The sequence below is a fragment of the Colias croceus genome, chromosome 26 (genome assembly GCF_905220415.1).
Source record: "Colias croceus chromosome 26, ilColCroc2.1".
Taxonomy (NCBI): Eukaryota; Metazoa; Arthropoda; class Insecta; order Lepidoptera; family Pieridae; genus Colias; species Colias croceus.
Genome location: NC_059562.1, coordinates 2,464,428 through 2,485,412, shown reverse-complemented (window position 1 = coordinate 2,485,412; position 20,985 = coordinate 2,464,428). Strand labels below are relative to the sequence as shown.

The window sequence follows — 20,985 nt, the reverse complement described above, 5'->3', positions numbered from 1 at the left end:
CAGGAAACTGAGAAAAACAACAAAAATCATTTAATGGTACTAGCACCTTTAATAATAACGAAAAATAACTCTTTGCTTGGCTTACATACTAATTCTAGTATACTTAAACAGTCTTGAACAGGAACTCTATTCATCAAATGATCATTGAGCATTAAGAATTATTATTCTAAGTTTAATTAAGTAAAATCTTCTTAAAGATAGTTAACAACATGAAAATAATGAAGTCTGAGACTTAATGACACTTCAATCTAGTCTTGTACTTAAATCTAGTAAAAGAAAATCATAAAAAGGTAGGTAATAATAACTTTGGCGGTTTCAATACTATATTAAAATTTTAAAATTTTAAAATCACAGTCAGCTGAGCAGTCAGGGCATGTGAACAATATATAATCGTCTGTAATGCATCCATCATGTGCCCAATTATTGCATACTAGACACTCGAACCAGTCATTTCCTGTAGTATCTTCGCTGTGAGACCACCCTAGATAAGGCTCTCACAGTCACTGTATTTTTTTTCTTGCCATTTTTTGTATCATTTTCTTTGCCTCTACATTTCTTGGAATTCAATTTTCCCTTCTGTATTGAGTCTGGTTTTTATCGTAGTCTGTCTTTTTTCTTTTTTTGCTGCCAATCTCAGTTGATCTATTTAAATTTTTTCATTCCTCAATTTCTCAGCTATCCTTTTTTTTCTATTATCCTTTGTCAGTTTTTTCTTTGGTTTCGCCATTTTTTCTGTACAACAAAATATAATATTTAGTGTTCAAAATACAGTGCAATGCAACCAACTTTATTTTACACTTACATGTGTATAATCATTGTTATTTAACTATTAAAGATTTATTTTTCTACTAAGTCATGACATAAGTTAAGTTGTAGTGTAAATATCTATAGTCAAAATAGTACTAGGAACTGCTAAGATCGGTAAAAGTAATGCTTTTTTCCGAAGTTTCTAAAAGATTACGTGAATACTAAATTTGACCATTACCAATACTAATTATCTGTAGATATTTAATTACGACAGCTACTCAAATGATTTCTTTCATTAATTTATACGTAGTTTAATGTTTATAGGTAGAAAGTTCTAAATTATCTTACGCAGAAACAATGTTTTAATGTCAACTTATCAGGATCCTGGATGGTTCTCAGTATCCTGGCTTTCAATTTGACAGGAACCTGAGACCAGGATCCTGAGAATATCTGTCTAATATTAAAAAAAACATATCAATTTACAACATTTAACCAGAATTTAGCAAAACTAGGCCTTTGGGTCAGCAACTTACGTATCAAAACGCTATATTTCCTAATATTATTTATTAATTACGTAAAAAATATCTTACCAGGATCCTGGGAACTCCACTGATTACGACACCATTTTCCTTGCTGACCGCGCCGGGCTGACTGAACGATGCGCTAGGTGTGAATAGCTAGATGATATTCTTTGTCTCTTTCGTACGTCTGATTAACTCAGCTGAACGGCAACATCGCACGCCAAAAAACCTAGCTGTTATTTGCTTATTTTACATCGACCAGGATCCTGATATGAAATCGTGGGGACAAAATGTTGACAAGATTTTTTAAATATTTTTTTGGGTAAATAAGATAATAATTATTCTATCTAGCAAGAAAACACAGTAAACTCACCGATTTGGCTTTCAAATTACCTTGATACAGAAAAGTAAACAAATCACGACCCACTTTAAACCAGAATCTGACCGAGGGACAGTTCAGGATCCTGAGAATTTGACACTTTGAACAAAGATTTCGTGGCATAAATAAATGTTTTTATTAATTATTTTCAGTGACCAACAAGAAACAGCTTTAAATAACAGTATTCCGTACAAATTAATTACTTTGAAACGTTTTTAATGGTATAATTTGGCTGAGCCGCTTAAAATTCCTTACTTTGTAGAACTACCCACATATATTACAAACTTAATTTTTGGTTAGTTTTGAAAACAATAAATGATTTCTTGAATCTGGCCGGGATTTTTACACACTTATTCGCTTCACATGTTTGTATGTAACCGACCCCTTTAGAAACTTAATTCTAATCAATTCCTTTAGAAAATAATTTAATTCAAACTTATCAAGGATCGGTAACAATACTATCATTTCATGGGGTTACCTTATAAAAGCGTGTGTTTTTTTAGTTTTTCTTTACTGTATTTAGTAATTCTTTTGAATTACTGTAGGTAATTTTTAAAGTTATAGATTATTTATTGACTTTAATGTCAATATAGATGAAAATATATATTGAAGTAATTCTCATGTTGTTTGTGAAATGTGTTGATAAAGTTAATAAGATGCAGTTGACTATTAAAATGTTTTAATGCATTCATGCTTGCTTATGTCATGTCTGTCTGCTAGCATAGTTATTGTTTATTTGTTAGTTTGATAAACAACATAAGGTACAATCTAATCTTATTATTAAAACATACAATAAAGATGCTAATGGGAATAGAAAATAAAATAAATAATACAATTCAGTAACATAAACTACCATTTTAATTAAACGCATCAAGTTTTAATGAATTGATGTTCTATTACACAGTAAAATACAATAAAAACAAATAAAAATTATTTATTGAAGTATGAAAAATATAAATTAATTAATCACATTAAAACATATACTCTTCCAGAAAATCCTATTATGTAGGACAATAAACTGAAAAAAACTGTACTAATAAGCTCTATCAATATTCTTTGCTAACATTTAAAGAATAACACATCGATATTATATTATAAAATTTTATTGATTGACTCAATTTGATACGAATGTATCTATTTCCCATTAAGAATAAATATGTAGAGATTATTTTATTACAGAAGGAAAGATATAGAGACAATTTCGCGAACTTAAACATAACTTAAAACTAACTTACAAAATATAACTTACCATCAACTGAATACGGATAAAAGCTTACAGCCACAACAAACGCTAGTAAATTCCACATAATCACCATTATAAATAAACAATTCTAACAGGATTCTATCACGAACACTAATTTATCTGTTTATCTATCCATCTCACCAAAATCCATATGTGCGAAAGAGATGGTTAATTAATTGGGAATTAAAATAAGGAGTGATCCTTGATCGCGGTGCGCAGGAGTGTGCGCTGTGCGTACGCTACGCAATCTATTTCGGTCTTGTTCTCTGCCTCCAACTCTGCCATGGCAAAGATCATCTTGCATCACGTATAGATGTGGCATAGCTGTGTGGGACCATACTACAGAATAAATTTGTACTCGTTTTCGTGACAAAATATTGAAGATTTAACTCATAATTCAGATATTTATTGTTTAATTAAAATCTATAAGCTAATAGTAATAATTAATTGTCAGTTTTGACCCAAAAATGCCGCATAATTGAAATACCCGATTCTAATATCATTCATATCATTTTACGGCCCTAACATGGTTTATATTAGGGCCGTAAAAAAGACTAAGAATTCGTTAAATCAACATCTTAAGGAATGGTATTGTAATTTTTTTTACAATAATCAGCATAAGTATTTACCATTATACTTATAATTAATAAATTGTAATAATTATTACAATAAATTTAAGTAATAGAAAAGCGAACTTCATAATAAACGTATTATATTATTTTGATTTGCCTTTGCCCTGATATAATTTTTTTCAAGGAACAAAATATAATAATTATGGTGACACCTCTATCTTATAATTGCTCTATACTCTCCCTCCCACAAAATAATGAAGTATGCAAGTCGCGAGGCACAGGACAGTAATTTGTTTCCAGAGATTTTTAATTAAAATTCCTGTGATATTATGCCCAATCAAAATTTAATTAAAGGGACACGTTTCCGCAGGAAGATAAGGTAAGTTTAATTTGTCAAATGTATTTTTGTTTAATTAATTATTAATGTTTCTTTTCTTTTTCAGACGCAGATCAAATCGTCGTCAAGATGTGTCATTTATATTTTTAACTATATATTTTAATTCAGTTTTTTTAAATACCTTAAGGAAAACAATACCTAATGTCTAATGATTATGTAATAATTGATATATTTTTCCCGTGCAACGGAAAAAAGGAACTTTTATAGTATAATGCCCGGTTCCTATATTCAACGGATCGTCATAGTATCAAAGCTACTATCCGTTTTTCTAGAACTAACTACGAGTCGTTATTACCGTTCCACAATTTTATTTCTTGACGTGCTATCGACGGACATCCGTTGGTCATAAAAATACCGAGCCCTCTTCACTCACAGATGTGCGTTTCGTTATAAGCCAAATTGAAATTAAAATAACACAAAATTCAGGACAAAATAAGTTAAATATACAGCCGAATTATAAACTTTAAGAATAAAGTTTCTTATTAATAAAGAACTAATACTAAAGAACTATATATTTGTAGACATCTGCGTGATAATTTTCCTTCTAAACAACCTAATGCGTTACACAGAAAGCAAAAACGGAACGTTTTTCTCGCGCACGCGTGCATTGCTTGTCAGTTGTCAAATTATTGTCATTCATTGTTGATTGATGATTCATTGTCAAGTTTTATAATTAAAGAATAACAATACAACGACCACTGTTTATATATTTATTAAAAATGGATATTACGCCGGTAAGTACGCCTTTATATTTCTTCTTTAAAATCGTCTGCCGCTTACTTTTTGCTTCGGACACTTTTAAAGTCAAACATATATTTCTGTTACAGAAATCGAAGAAGGCTATGAGTAAAGACGAGATTGCTCAATTATTATAACCAGTAAGGAGACTAATGCTTCTACGAATAAATTAAAGGATGAATGTTGGGCTTCGTTGACCAACACATTTAATGCAAAAATTGGTCAAATACCTACCAGGAAAACTTTTTATTTTCAGCCAAAAAATTCAAACATAATAAGGATGATGGACAAATATTATGAAGAAATAATTGAAATACTGAACACACAATAACTAATTAATTTTTGTATATTATTAAGCAATATATCTAGACATACGGTAGAAAAAGAATTTGTTAGGTAGTGCTAAATGTAAATCTTATGTAAAAAATGTATTTAGTTCAGAGAGCCTATTACAGCGTTAAGGAATATAATATAGAAGATGATAATCGATGGAGGGTTGTCGTGTAAGAATCACAGGACAGTTCTTTGGCATATATTATGTAGTTACATATTACTATGTAAAATTAAACTGTAATAAAGAAATAAAACTTTTATTCCATTTTATTATGTACTTTTATTTATTTTTTATTATTTACAATACAATGTTTAAGAAATTGATTTCTACATTGCAAACATAGACATACATATAAATATACTAGTGGTCCGCCCCGGCTTCGCCCTTGAAATACTGAACACACAATAACTAATTAATTTTTGTATATTATTAAGCAATATATCTAGACACACGGTAGAAAAAGAATTTGTTAGTGCTAAATGTAAATCTTATGTAAAAAATGTATTTAGTTCAGAGAGCCTATTACAGCGTTAAGGAATATTATAATATAGAAGATGATAATCGATGGAGGGTTGTCGCGTAAGAATCACAGGACAGTTCTTTGGCATATATTATGTAGTTACATATTAAAATTAAACATAGATATAAAGAAATAAAACTTTTATTCCATTTTATTATGTACTTTTATTTATTTTTTATTATTTACAATACAATGTTTAAAAAATTGATTTCTACATTGCAAACATAGACACATATATATACTAGTGGTCCGCCCCGGCTTCGCCCTTGGTACATGTTTATGTTTTCTTTCCATAATAACCATCCTCGTACTTCAAGGAACATTATAAAAAAATAATTATCGAAATCGGTCCACCCGTTCACGCGTGATGCCGTGACCAAGGGAAATAGGTCTGCCACTGATATCGATATTGTGCCTAAAGCATAGAACCTCAGCGTCAACAGTAATTGATGTTATGGAGATACCCCATGATTCCTGAAATGACAACATAAATTAGGTATGTAATAACTAATAAGGTTAGACGTGTTTGGTATAATATTAATGCCTCCATTAAACTAACCTGGCTCCTTTTATTCGTACGTCTGGATAAATTTCAAGAAGTAATTGTTCAACAGATTCTTTATCAAGTCGAAATCTCAATTGAAATTCGTGAGAATCCAGGGTCGCAAAAAAATCCACTCCTTCTCTATAATATATACTCTTTCACGCCCACTATCTTCTTCCGAAATTCGATATAATATTAAACACTTCTCTATCACTATCTGAACTCCACATTTCGATATTGAAGCGGAAACAATGAAATAGTAAGAATTTAACCGCCCGAAATCGACGGGTAAACAAAATGCTATACGAATAGTAACTTTGACAGCATAATGACATTCAAAATATTTATAGGAACGCGATAAACTGTCTTCTCCATACAATATGCTTACCGTTCGTTAATAGTAACCCTCCCATCCGTCAGTAGGAAGCCGTCGGTAAGTTGCTTGACGAGACGTTTTTTATAGGAACGATTTTCGCTTACGCTTGGTTAATTATACTACTATTCGTAACTAAAACGGATCGTTTTTCAAATATAGGAACCGGGCATAAAAGTTCCATCTATCAGATAAACTGTGGTACCTAATCTATCGTTTTAAAGTCCAAAAATTTAAATTATACAGGTAAAGATCTTACTAACTAACTTAATACAAGTAAAACATATAAGGATGAATGAGTACTAGGTAGTATGTAGTTACCTTCATTAATATATAAGAAAATACTAGTAAATATACTACAAACAAAGTTTATATGTACCTGTATTAAATAAGCTATTTAATCCTTTTAATCGAGTCAGTATTTTTTAAATGTAACCTACTTACGAAATATCAGTATCACATTAAGTATTATCAAAATACATAGGTATACATATTATAATAATCGCAGAGTAAATAAACAAAGACATCGCTCCAAAGTTTCAATAAATATGTAGAAATTTAATCCACGTATTTTAACTACACACTATGACAGCGCAATTACCTTACCTTAAAGCCTTATCAATACATAAGCAGCTAATATCATATTATTAAAAGCAAATAAAGAGCCAATTCATGGAAAGGCGTGGAATGCGCGCAGTTTATTTGTGTCTGAGGCGAATCTTACGTTAGTACTCTGACCTACAAGGTTAGATAACAACAATATAAATTGTTATCGTATTTTCTATTGATTGTAGAAATGGATGCACTTTCATGGACATGTACAATTGAATTGGTCCTTATGCGTAAGGATATTTTATAGAAATAATGTTAGGTATAATGTTATAGTATCTATAAGTATATGTAGGTACTTAAGTACTTACTTAGTATAAAACACGCTTGAATAAGATAAACTCATGTGATTATTTATTTTATTGATTTTATTATTGCATTGCATTGTAATCATTCCTTGATATATGAACAGTTTTAATTAAACCTGTCCCTTTCAAGTGTAAACAAGTTGGTTACATTTAAACATAGAAGTGATACTAATGAAAGCGTGTAAAAATTATCATCACACCAGTTGTATTTATATTTTATCAATTTAATAAAGTTAACCTTCTTTACGTTATGTTTAAAAATCAAATATTTATATTATTAGAACAAAAGCTTGGTTAATTATTAGTACAATATTTTAGTCTCTACAAATAAAAAGATTATATTATTTTTGTGCTAATTGATTCTCATCTAAACACACGTACTATGTTTAACATAACAGATAAACCGAAAAAATATATTAACCATAATATGTTAACCATTATTTAAAAGAAAAATATTTATTTAGGTATGTTAGGATTTATTAAAAAAAATATCTATACCTAAGTATATAATACGACATAATGCGAAAGGATTTCTTTTCATTTTTATAAACATAGAATGTAAAAAGCTGTATATTACACTGATACATATAATACCGAGGTACCTACTTACCTACATAATTACCTACTTACATTGAAAAAGAAAATCATAACCTGACAATTAGGTACCTACTATATTTTATATTGCCTGCAAAACTTCTTCATTCTCCAGTTTTTAAATGCACAAACACTTGAATCACTGATCACAACAAAACTAAAATCAATTTGCGCGGGACGAAAAATATCTGTCGTCAAAAGTTTGAATTTCGAACGAAATCAAAATGTGTTTTCTTTTATTTAAAAACCAGCCAGCTATCACTTTGAAAGGCAGTCATGGAAAAATTTTAATAATATTTTTGTTTCATATTATTTAATTACTTTTATCGGGAAATAAACTCTAAGTATTAATATGCTGAAGAATTTTAATTATGTTATTGATGCAGTCCAAATAAATGATAAATTTTATTTTTTATTAAATTTTGAGGTTTCATTTTATTTTTTCATTCATAACTTCACGTTAATATTGTATTGATTTAAACTTTTCTTTATAGCTTATTTATTATTTTAACAAAAGCATACATGGCCGCCACCTTCATACAAGTCATTCATCAAAAGGCCGAAAGCGGGAAACTTATCTTCATTTAATTAATAATCACAACCACGCACTGTCGATATTTATACCCATAAAAGTTCTGTACATTGAATACTAATTTATGTCTATCGGTGAAGGTCACATTTTGACGTGATCAGTAAAATTAAACACATTTTATTTAGTTTTTCAATCCTGGCAAGACCACTCCCTAATTTGTATAGGTCCCGCGCTAAGTTTCGCGCCAAAGTTTACTTGATGACGTTTTTAACAAAAACAAAATCGTCATTTGGTATCAAAAAAAGTTGGGATATATTGTATCTAATAATATAGTTGAAAATGTAAAATAAAAGTAAAATTAAGCAGAAATTAGCATTGCTAATTAAAGTTTTTCGAATTTGAGCAGCTGAAGTATCTGCTCAGGTAAGTCTTACAATAATAACCTAACAATTTTAAATATCTGTGAATGAATGAAATATGTTAATAAATTAGCAAAGGCTTATAACATAATATTCATAAACATGTTATACTCGTAAAAATGTACGGTGGATGTTTTGAGTATATCAGTCTATAAATGTACCTAGTGCATTTAATATTACTTTCAGTTTCATACATTCTACAGTAAATAGAAAGATCTCGAACCTGTAAATGGTTAACCTAGAAATCACTTTACGATTTTGAAGTTAATTCGTAATTTTATAAATTTTAGAGTTACCTAATTTTCACATGCTAAGTCTGCGCACACATCAAGGCAAACGACATAATCTGTGGTTACATCATGCATGCACACAATATTGTTAGTTTAATGATTTACTTAAATACGCTAAAATGGGCGGCAAAATGGCCGAGTGGTGATAATTTTCTTTGCGTAAAGGTCATGTCATAGTGGAAAAATTATTTCTGTGCAAATAATAATGAAGGCCTAATAATTTAACGTTTAATAAGTTTTATACTAAGAAACACTTCAATGAATGCAGTTATATAGTAACGACAAATAGCTATAAGCTAGTATATTATAATAGGTACTAGCGGTCCGCCCCGGCTTCGCCCGTGGTACATATTCACGTTTTCTCTACATAAGAACCATCCTCGAACTTCAAGGAATATTATTAAAAAAGAATTAACGAAATCGGTTAAGCCGTTCTCAAGTTATGCGCTTACCAACACATTTTGGGGTTCATTTTTATATTATAGACTAGCTTCCGCCCGCGACTCCGTCCGCGCGGATTTCGGTCTTCGCGTGGATGTTTTATTTCTCCATTTTGAGTAACTCTGACAATTACATCTTATAAATATCTATCTGACCCAAATACGGCTAGGCCTATAATAATACGCAACGTGTGTTCGCGGTTATACAGAACAACGTCTATGGATAACTGAAAAATTAAGATTAATTTTTTTCTACGTATTTTTCCAGGATAAAAAGTATCCTATTTTACGCCCAGGATAATAAGGTATAATTATACCAAGTTTCATCGAAATCGAACCGGTAGTTTTCACGTGATGTCTTCACATACAGACAGACAGACAGACAGACAGACAGACAGACAGACAGACAGACAGACAAAAATTTTTTTAATCACATATTTGGGTTTGGTATCGATCCAGTAACACCCCCTGCTATTTATTTTTTCAATATTTTCAATGTACAGAATTGACCCTTCTACAGATTTATTATATGTATAGATTATCTGTGCTTTAAGTATAAACTCAAACTCAAACATTTATTAAATTAAACCTCTTATAAAAGCACTTTTGAATATATATTTTTAACATTTACCACCGAGTATAGGTTTATGGTTTAAATATTATAGGCGAAAATTGTTACAGTATAAGCTGCTGTTTGGAAGCTAATAAAATAAAATGATAGTACCGGTACAATATTCCGTAAACTGTACACAGAATCCATATCATTTTATTCTAGCAGCTAAATAGCGGGTAATATAGTAACGACAAAGAAATATAAATCCCACAAAAACTTGTGTAAACGCACCTTTACAATCTTTTGACACGTATTATTACCATTTCGATCAAATGTGTATTTGCGTTTACAATAGATTGTTCAATGGCTATTATTATCTAAGATTTCACATATTGCAAAACTGCGACTAAATCCGGTATTTGATTATTTACTTAACTTGAGATTAAACACTCCGAATGTTGAATGGACATACCTAATTAACTCTACTGAAACTGAGATTAAGAGTAATATAATATCGGATTAATTAATGCATAATATCATAATTATAGTTTATATGAGATGTATATTATAGTTATATATGATTTTTGTGCTCGATCCTAAGATGTTTGTTTTCTTTACTAGTAATTTAATTGCACGTTTAAAGAGTCGTCAGTTCGTCAGTTTACTGAATTATTAAAATCGGTTCATAAACGACGAAGTTATCCGCGAAGACACATAAAAAATAAATATATATACGGTTAAATTGAGAACCTCCTCCTTTTTTTGAAGTCGGTTAAAAAGACGTTATTCACAGTAGCTAAAACATATTTTTATAAAATTATACTTTTTCTCCAGTGTTCATGCATTTTTGTAAATAAAAAGGTAGATAGCGCTCTTTTACAATTTTAATATCACGCACTCTATTGTGCTAACATAAAACTATATTTTGTCCTCTGGAGGTCCTCATTCCTCTGTCCTCACTCCTCAGTCCTCACACATTGTTGACACTATTTTGTTCGTATCTTATACACTAGATGGCAGTGAAATAAAACCCTCTTATCCTCTTATACGTAGAAGGAATTGTTGAGTAACAAAAGGAAAATCTTGAAAATGTTGTAAAAATTTCAATTAATTTCCACGATAAAAGAAAAACAATTTACTAGCTAATAATATCCGTAAATTATGGATCCTCAGAATATCAAATTGAGAACGATTTTAAATATCAATAAGAATTGGATAAAAGTCACTATCACAGGACATTATGTCCTTAATGGTCATTCCTATCTTTGTAACAATCACAGAACAAGAACAATAGTGTAGAGATAAAAATTTTATTAGGTTGTAACTTTAAATTTATGCTTTTTGCTTTAAACCAAATTTCAAGACTCTAACTGTGACTGTATTCTGTGTTGTGTGGGGAAGTAAGAGATTCTAAAAAAATAATTGCATATAGCACACAATATAATGCCATTAAAATGCACAATAATGCAGTAAGATTTTTATTCTAATAAGGGTTATTCCATAATAGGTATATAATATATTATATAATACTTAAGTACATAGTGAAAATCGTAATGCGTAGATATACTGTTAAGGAGATAAAGAAAAAAACAGATACTTTCACATAACAATTTAATTTTCTTATATTAAAGTTACCTTCATATATTATATATATATCCATAAATATGTAAAGTACCTATGTAACGTAACGCTAATGAAAGTACGAACATAAATAAAAACGGAGTAGCTAAAATATATAGTACCAGTTAACTAGTAAAATAGGTAGTATAGTAGGTAGTTAGTACTTAGAAAATAATTGCATTGTCACCGACCCTTGATAATTGTACAAAATTTGAATTTAATCTGTCCGTTTAAGTGGCTCAAAATTGAAGCTAAAGAACTCAGTTTTACAGAATCTTACAGCTAAAGCTAATAAAAGCCACATAATAAGCCGCTAAAGCTAATAAGCTAGTAACTAATAGATTTTTAACATGATTCTTATACAACACTTTCACTAAAGCGCGGCAACGACAAGCCCGTGATTGCTGGGGGCGGCTGGTCCCACGGGAGCGCTCGCATCCGCCGACCTGCGGATGCTGATCCGGTCGGATGCACATGCGAGATGGTACGGGATAGGTCGTAGGATAAGGTAAATAGAGTAAGGTATGTAAGTATACACATATAATTCTAATTAATGCGAGATGCAGACGCTGTGGATGATGCTGATCCGGTCGGTAACAAATAAATAATTTGAATTCGGATGCAAGGATCAGGTTGACAGATACAGGTAATGGAAAATTTGCATGTGTAGGTATTACGTATTTCAAATGTAACTTTCGTTACTATCAAATCAGTAGTTAGTGGATAACATAGAATATGATATTGATATATTGATAAGCAATTAAATATAGGTACTAACCACTCGATAAAAAAGGCCTATGTAACTCATGAAGATACTTTATAATTATTAATACCAACTTTCTGCTGGTGAAAGAATTTTTGTAATCGGTCCCGTAGTTTTTGTGTGAAAACATTACAAACATTATACAAAAACACAAAGTTTTCCTCTTCATAATTAATATTGTGAATGACTTCAACTGAGGACAAAACTATGGTAAAGGGCTTGTAAGTTTCAAGACAATGCATTAATAATGGCGGCTTTTTTAAGATTTGTTTTTCTCATGCTTTACTTACTTTGCACGATAAAGTGTAAATAACAATTCATAGAGATAAACACAAAATGTAGCTCACACAAATATTAAGAAAAAAAGACGTGTGGCACTCGGGGACTGCCGCGGTAAAGCTATTACATGCTATGCCTTCCAGCCACACCTCCGTGTCCGTCGGAGTGGGAAGCGTGAGGTTTTTTCGTTACGGAATTTCTGGATTCGGTCCCCGCGCTCAAAGCCCGCGACAGAAGCTATGCAATAGCTTAAAAATTCCCGCTTAAAGATACACCGCAAAGATACGGAAAAAAAATGATTACACTTTCTTAGTAGCTACGATCTTCCTAAAGCAGAGAATAATAACTAGAAGCTAGCTAGCTTCTACCTAAACTCTACCTTAATATTATAAAAGATGGTAGGTACATCTGTCTGCCTGCTCGCGACAAAAAGTACTAAACTTTTCATGAGACTTTCACCATAACGTTCTACAAATGAAAACATGTAAATGTAATGTGTCCAGGATAGCAAATAATATATCTAGATACTTTTTGTAACACTTTAGAGCTTTTTGTAGTAAACATTTAGAAAAAGTAAGTAAAGTAGGAAATAAATTATAATATACTAGCGGTCCGCCCCGGCTTCGCCCGTGGTACATATTTCGCAATAAAAAGTAGCCTATGTCCTTTCTCAGGTATCAAAATATCTCCCGAGACGTATCCCCACAACAATGCCGTCTGCATCCATTCGCTCGTTCACACTTAGCGAGTGGGGTAAGCAATTACATTGCTTCCTATACTTCCTGTAGTCAAATTCAGGGTTCAATGTAGGACGTTCATGGCACACTTCACAAGGATGTCATTAAATAGATATAAAATTGATGAAGAATTATTATGTTTGGCCTATCACTGTGTATTATTTCATTTTGTAATCTATACTATACTAGCGGTCCGCCCCGGCTTGGTACATATTCACGTTTTCTCTACATAAGAACCATCCTCGTACTTCAAGGAATATATTAAAAAAAGAATTAAAGAAATCGGTTCAGCCGTTCTCGAGTTAAGCGCTTACCAACACATTTTGGGATTCATTTTTATACTATAGATTATGTTGTACACTTTATGGTTTTGATCTTTTTATTAATAAATAAAAATAGGTTCCTATAAGGGGAAATAATGTACAAACAGCTTCGCGTATTTGTATGATGAAAGATTCAACACACTAACTGCTAACAGATGAATATAGAAGTAGTGTCACGAGCGTGCCGCCGCCGAGAGACCCCGGCGCGCCGCCGCCGCCGCCGGGTCACAGAAAAATTGACGCCGAGTTCAAATTTTGCGCGCGAACACAGCACGCGTTTTGAAAAACCCTTTTGGAAAGGCGTAGTCACACGTTGTTGAAGTGCTACGGTAGATAGGTATATTATGTAACGTGTGACTACGCCTTTCCAAACATGAAAATTTATCTTTACATAGTGGAATATTGCATACTTCAGAATAGTATTGTATGACATAATTGTCAATTTACAACGAAGGCATCTTGGTAGAGTCTACTGTGTCCATTTACTTGCAACTACATTAGCAACTTTGTTCAGTTCAGTATTCTGAAATCTTGTTTTATACTTTTTCAGCGCCGGTTATTGTCGTAGTTGGGTTTTAGTTTTTTCACTTTATATTATTTTACTTATGCATTCCCAAATTTAAAAAGTTATTAACTAAACTAATATACAAAAGTTAATTTATTCTGTGACAAACAGAATAAACTATAAGTACCTAAGTAGTAGAAAATATTCGTATGTATGTACTTACGAATATTTTCGTGAAAATTGATTTTCCATGTTTCGTTATGCTATGCGGCAGATGTATTTGTCACATCAATTACACTAATCCATTTTCCACAGAAGTATATGTCTTCTTCTCTACCAAGTATTAGATCGATCATTATCTATTAAATACGTTTGGGCGAAAATAATGCTTAAAAAAATATTCCACTTTCAATATCCCTAGGATTTAAAAGTTTGTCGTTACCTTACTTCAAATAGGTAACTACAGAACTATCTTCAAATAAATATGACATCACTAACAGAAAATAGGTAGTTGGTAAACAAAAATATGCTCAACTATGCTCTACAATCTACATTCTACACAATATACCATTTTTAACGAACAACTACATAAATATATTAATGGATTTCCTTTATCTCTTCACTAGCTTACCGCCCGCGGCTTCGCCCGCTTTGTCTAAAACCTAATAAATTATATATTTAAACCTTTTTCTTGAATTACACTATATATTAAAAAACGCATCAAAATCCGTTGCGCAGTTTTAAAGATTTAAGCATACAAAGGGACAAAGAGACAGAGAAAGCGACTTTGTTTTATAATATGTAGTGATTTAGCACTCCCTAATATTAATCAATCATTAAAGGAGATATTTAAAAGAAACAATAAGTCCATAACCAATTAATCATCCAGGAATTGCATTTGTCAGAACCCGGCCCTACATTTCGACCTTGTATCGATCCTGTGACCTACTTTCGAGTTATGGGACCCTTTGAACCTCTATCTATGTATAATTTAATTATTTGTTCCCATAGAGTTAATCAGTAGTAATATTGTATAATAGTAAAGGTAACTTGACTGGCGGTACAGATTATGAGCGTTATGAGAACTCCACGCTTATTAAACTGAATAAAAAAAGACGTTTGGCACTTGGGGACTGCCGCGGTAAAGCTATTGCATAGCTTGCCTTCAAGCCACACCTCCGTGCCCGTCGGAGTGGGGAGCGTGAGGTTTTTTCGTTACGGAATTTCTGGATTCGGTCCCCGCGCTCAAGGCCCGCGATAGAAGCTATGCAATAGCTTAAAAAGTGTACTTACTTAATAATGAGTTAGTCCATACTATAGCTATGAGATAATTTTACCTATCTATATCCGACCTATGATCAATTTATATACTAATATTATAAAGAGAAAAGGTTTGTATGCATGGGCGTAGCCACGGTGGGGCAGGGTGGGGCGCTTGTCTCACCCTGGCTTTGACCTGGAAGGTACCTAACCACTAAGCATAACATCCGTAAGAAAATTCACACTCGATTCTCGAAAGTCGACAGTCGACATAGAAAATATAGGTAAACCAGAATCTGATGGCAATTAGGGAAATCAAAATTTTGAGCGTGCAACCCTAGGGAAAATGGACTGAACGATCTTGATACTGCTTATTTTTTAGTTTGTTCTAATATCATTAGTCACATTACATAAGTGGACAATACTGTACTTAATAATGAGATATCCACTTAATATTATGTAGGTACATACTTACATGTTTAATATACATATTACTTTTACACAGGTAATACATATTATTATTTACACATACCTATATTTGTATGTTCATTATCATTATGCCATGTGAAAATATCGATGTTATATCGATAGAAAACTAGACTGCTTATAATGTTTTATAAAATAAAATAAAAGTAAAATAAAACTATGTTTATTTTCGTAAGTATTAACAGATACACACATTATAAAATTGACTTGGACAGCTTGGACTTGACGAATAGCCGTATTGGAAGCTCCTGTAATAAGTTTTCATAAAATTATATTCCAATCAACAAACAATATTATAGTTACCTACATATAATATTTTTTAATTAAAAGTATCAAAGCGGGTAAGTCCAATTTACCAATAAAATCTTCTAAATTGAAAATTGTGATGTGTTTGGCCCTTCTTCATCAAATATTTTTCTATACACATTATAAACAACAGCTCTTGCTTATGATCACAGCGGCTTTTTCGACATTTTCGAAGATTTTTTAGACAAAATCCTAAAAATTATTTATCAACTGCAAAAAAGACAAATAATTTGACAACCAATTTGATAGTTGTCAAATAAGTTGCCACATGAAAATCTTTTATTTCATAAATATAAATATGCCATCAGATTCTGGTAGACCTATACGACCTTTTTAAATTAGTATTATTTACCTCTAAATTGACTGACTAAAAAATTGTCATACGTCCAGCGACCAAACGGCTGAAGATAACACACTTTTGGATCTATTTCGTGGTGTTGTAGGTGAATAATTAGGTGCTTTGAATAAGAATAATTCGAATAACGAATTACACACGAAAAAAGAAAATAGTTGAGGCTTCGATGTTACATGAACTGTAAGAAAAATGATTGTAGTAGTTACCCCACTATATTATCCAATTTCACTTTTGTTGTGTTACACGTTCTACAACTCACTTATATACTTTTTACTTTTTACAATACACTTTTTTTTTCTAGTGCCCACACTAGAAAAAAAGTTTCAAAAAATATTAGACAGAATAAAGTAAGTGTTATAAAAAAGTTTTCAAGGCAAAGAAGATGCGAAATTTTACCTTCGCAAATGCCTTCGCAAATGCCATCGCAAATGCCTTCGCAAATGCCTTCGAAAATGCCTTCGCAAATGCCTTCGCAGATGCCTTCGCAGATGCCTTCGCAGATGCCTTCGCAGATGCCTTCGCAGATGCCTGCGCAAATGCCTTCACAAATGCCTTCGCAAATGCCTTCGCAAATGCCTTCGCAAATGCCTTCGCAAATGCCTTCGCAAATGCCTTCGCAAATGCCTTCGCAAATGCCTTCGCAAATGCCTTCGCAAATGCCTTCGCAAATGCCTTCGCAAATGCCTTCGCAAATGCCTTCGCAAATGCCTTCGCAAATGCCTTCGCAAATGCCTTCGCAAATGACTTCGCAAATGCCTTCGCAAATGCCTTCGCAAATGCCTTCGCAAATGCCTTCGCAAATGCCTTCGCAAATGCCTTCGCAAATGCCTTCGCAAATGCCTTCGCAAATGCCTTCGCAAATGCCTTCGCAAATGCCTTCGCAAATGCCTTCGCAAATGCCTTCGCAAATGCCTTCGCAAATGCCACCGGCATTTGAGGTTCGAAGACCTGGATATGACTTTGGGTACATACAGTTGCTAGTAACATATTATTACTTTTTATTGTTGCCCCACCTTGAGCCCGTGGCTAGCTACGCCCATGTTTGTATGTATGTATGTATGTATGGTTTTCACGCATAAACTACTTAACCGATTAAAATGACAACTTGGATTAATACATAGGATAGGTTTTATCCCGGTAATCCCACGGGAACGGAAACTATGCGGGTTTTCCTTTGAAAACGCGGGCGAAAAGCTAGTAAGTATGTAATATTTGTATTGAATTTGTAACCCTTTTTTTATTTGATATTTTAAATCATTCAGCAATATCTGTGTCATTTTAGGTAGATAGGTATAGATAATTATAACTCAAAATACTAATGATATCTATACAAATATTATAAAGAGGAAAGGTTTGATTTTTTGTTTGTTTGTTTGTATGAATTGAATAGGCTCCGAAACTACTTGGCAGATTTGAAAAATTCTTTCACTGTTGGAAAGCTACATCATTTCTGAGTGACATAGGCTATATTTCATTTTCAAAAAAAATAGGCATCCTTACTAAAATTACGATAACGTAATCCAAGGTGTGAAAAAAATATCAAAAAACTACCTTACATCGCGTGCGCTGCGAAAACTGTTGATGATAGAACAAAATGATATACTACATTTTTTTAGAACACACCATTGTCTACAAAAAATCAGCGGCAGCATATCTCTAACTATTACAGTCATGTCACAATAAGCGTTTTTTTATTGAAAAAAAGAAATTAAAATACCACCGCTACAAAAAGCTCTTTATTTGTACCTTGGTATTAACCCTTATCAAAATAAATGATGTATTATTTAATATTATATAATATTTTAATAGCCATAAATATTACACTGTTTTTAGCTTTGTTGATTCTACACGTTGGGAAATGTAATACTTATAATAAATGCGAAAGTTTGTGAGGATGGATGTACCTACTCACTCTTTCACGCAAATACTACTGAAGATTACATTGAAATTTAGTATACATATATAGAGGGTAACTTGGATAAACATACATGTATATCCCGGAAATCCCACAGGAACGGGAACTATGCGGGTTTTTTTAAACGCGGGCGAAGCCGCGGGCGGAATGCTAGTTGTTAATAAACAACACTACCCCTGTATCTATTATTAGGTATATTACAAACTCTTAAATAATAATGTCACACAGAGAAATTTGTGTTCAATCCTTAAAATTGAAAACCTTCAGGCTTCAGGCGATAACGTCGATTAAAACCCATAAACCCGTTGTACCTACACAATTTTCCCATTAAGTTAACATACATACTTTGTAGAAATGTATCTATGTTCATACATATTATAAATATAAAGTTTTAAATATTATATCAAAGTAAGTTTGATAGATTTCAATGGACAAATCGAAGTTTAACATGTCATAGCACAAGAGGAAAGAATACATAACAATGCCATGGTTCGGATATTCTTATAGAAAACATAAAGTAATTTGTACTCCACCTCTATTACGATGACTTTTCTTTATAGCCGAAGGAACCCAAAATAAATCTCCTTTCTTATTATCATACGCATGTTATTTTATGAGTTTACGAGTAAATGGGTGCTGGGGAAACATGATAACATTTGTTTGTGTTATGTTTAATCATTTAAGTATTCGCTATGAAGTTATGCATGGCTTGTTTTCATAAACTTAATACTTGAAAATATTCATATTGGGGTTTGGCTGAAATGAAATTTGGCTTAATTAAGTACCTGCATAATATTATTACATCTATATCTATACAAACTCTGTACTGATATTATATATCTTTATACATAGGTACATACATAGGTACAAACCTTTCCTCTTTTCACGCATCAACTACTGAACCGATTATAATGAAATTTAGCACACATATAGAGGGTAACTTGGATTAACACATAGAATAGGTTTTATCCCAGAAATCCCACGGGAACGGGAACTATGCGGGTTTTCCTTTGAAAACGCGGGCGAAAACGCGGGAGAAAAGCTAGTTATGTATAAAGCGGTTAATTAATAATAATAATAAAATAAATAAATATTATAGGACATTATTACACAAATCGACCTAGTCCCACAGTAAGCTCAATTAAGGCTTGTGTTGTGGGTACTAGGCGACGATAAATATAATATTTAATAAATACATATATAATAATAATAATAAATACATAGATAATAACACCAAGACCCAAGAACAAATAAATGAGTTCATCACACAAATATTTGCCCTGACCGGGGATCGAACCCGGGACCGTCGGCTCAGTAGGCAGTTACTTTACCACTGCGCGAACCGCGTCGTCAATTTAATTAACAATACACCTTTATATTATTATGTATAAAATATTCAAATTAATTTGTATATTGATAGAATATCTACTAAGTACTATGATACTTTTTGTTAAATTAAAACAATAATAGGTACATCGAATAAGCTAAATTTTACCATAATAACTTGGAAGTTAGGGCGTTATGGAATTATAATGAATCAAGTTCATTCTATGTTTGCGATCCCGTGGTGGAAAATTTCGGCGGGAAATCATGAAGCAAGATGGCGGATATTACCCACGCGTCCTTGCAACTTATTACTATTTACTACGAAGGACCTTTATAAGAAAAGAAAAATAAGCGTATCGAAAATTTTGTATTTTTAATAATATACATTTATTTACTTTCCTTAAAGATGATAAATTAGGTGGGTACTTATGCATTTAGTTATATTATGATGATATTAATAAGAACAAAAGTAGGAATGTAATATTAAAAAATTGCTGTCGTAATATTAAAAAATTATATTCCGTAGATATAAGTACTGTAATAAATTTCTGATTTTCTACGCAACAAACAAACAAGAATATAATATTATTATATATCTCAATTCCATAATACACGGGTACCATCATAAGGAAGGTACCCGGTCCTTTGGAAGGCTTACGTGGAGACACGGATCCAACACGCAAAGGCCCTTTCGAGAACTTTACTGTGTTGTGGGACATTATTATATATATTATTGGTACTCTTAATTATGTTTGCTTTATGGAAATGCATGAATATAGGTACCTAACTACTTTCTAGATATTATTAAGTTTCAATCTATTAATCTTAATAACATTATGGATTTAATATTAATTAAATTGATATTTCGTACTCTATCACGCTTCAACATGCGTAGTTGGTTCTTTAAAGGATATCACCACGCTAGCACGAACTAGGTACTTACTACCTGTTGCTAAATACGAGGATATAAACATTAAACAGTAGATAATATTGTATC

General features: G+C 31.9%; 1 protein-coding gene across 1 annotated transcript in view; it reads right to left on the bottom strand.

The window, feature by feature from the left end:
• The window catches only part of LOC123703442 (fibulin-2-like), a 32,941-nt gene extending 29,804 nt beyond the window's left edge, over window positions 1-3,137 (bottom strand). The window contains exon 1 of the mRNA XM_045651436.1: window positions 2,897-3,137. Coding sequence (XP_045507392.1) covers window positions 2,897-2,963 — 67 coding nt within the window. The 5' untranslated portion in view covers window positions 2,964-3,137. The remainder of the gene's footprint in view (window positions 1-2,896) is intronic.
• Between the last annotated feature and the right edge of the window lie 17,848 nt (window positions 3,138-20,985).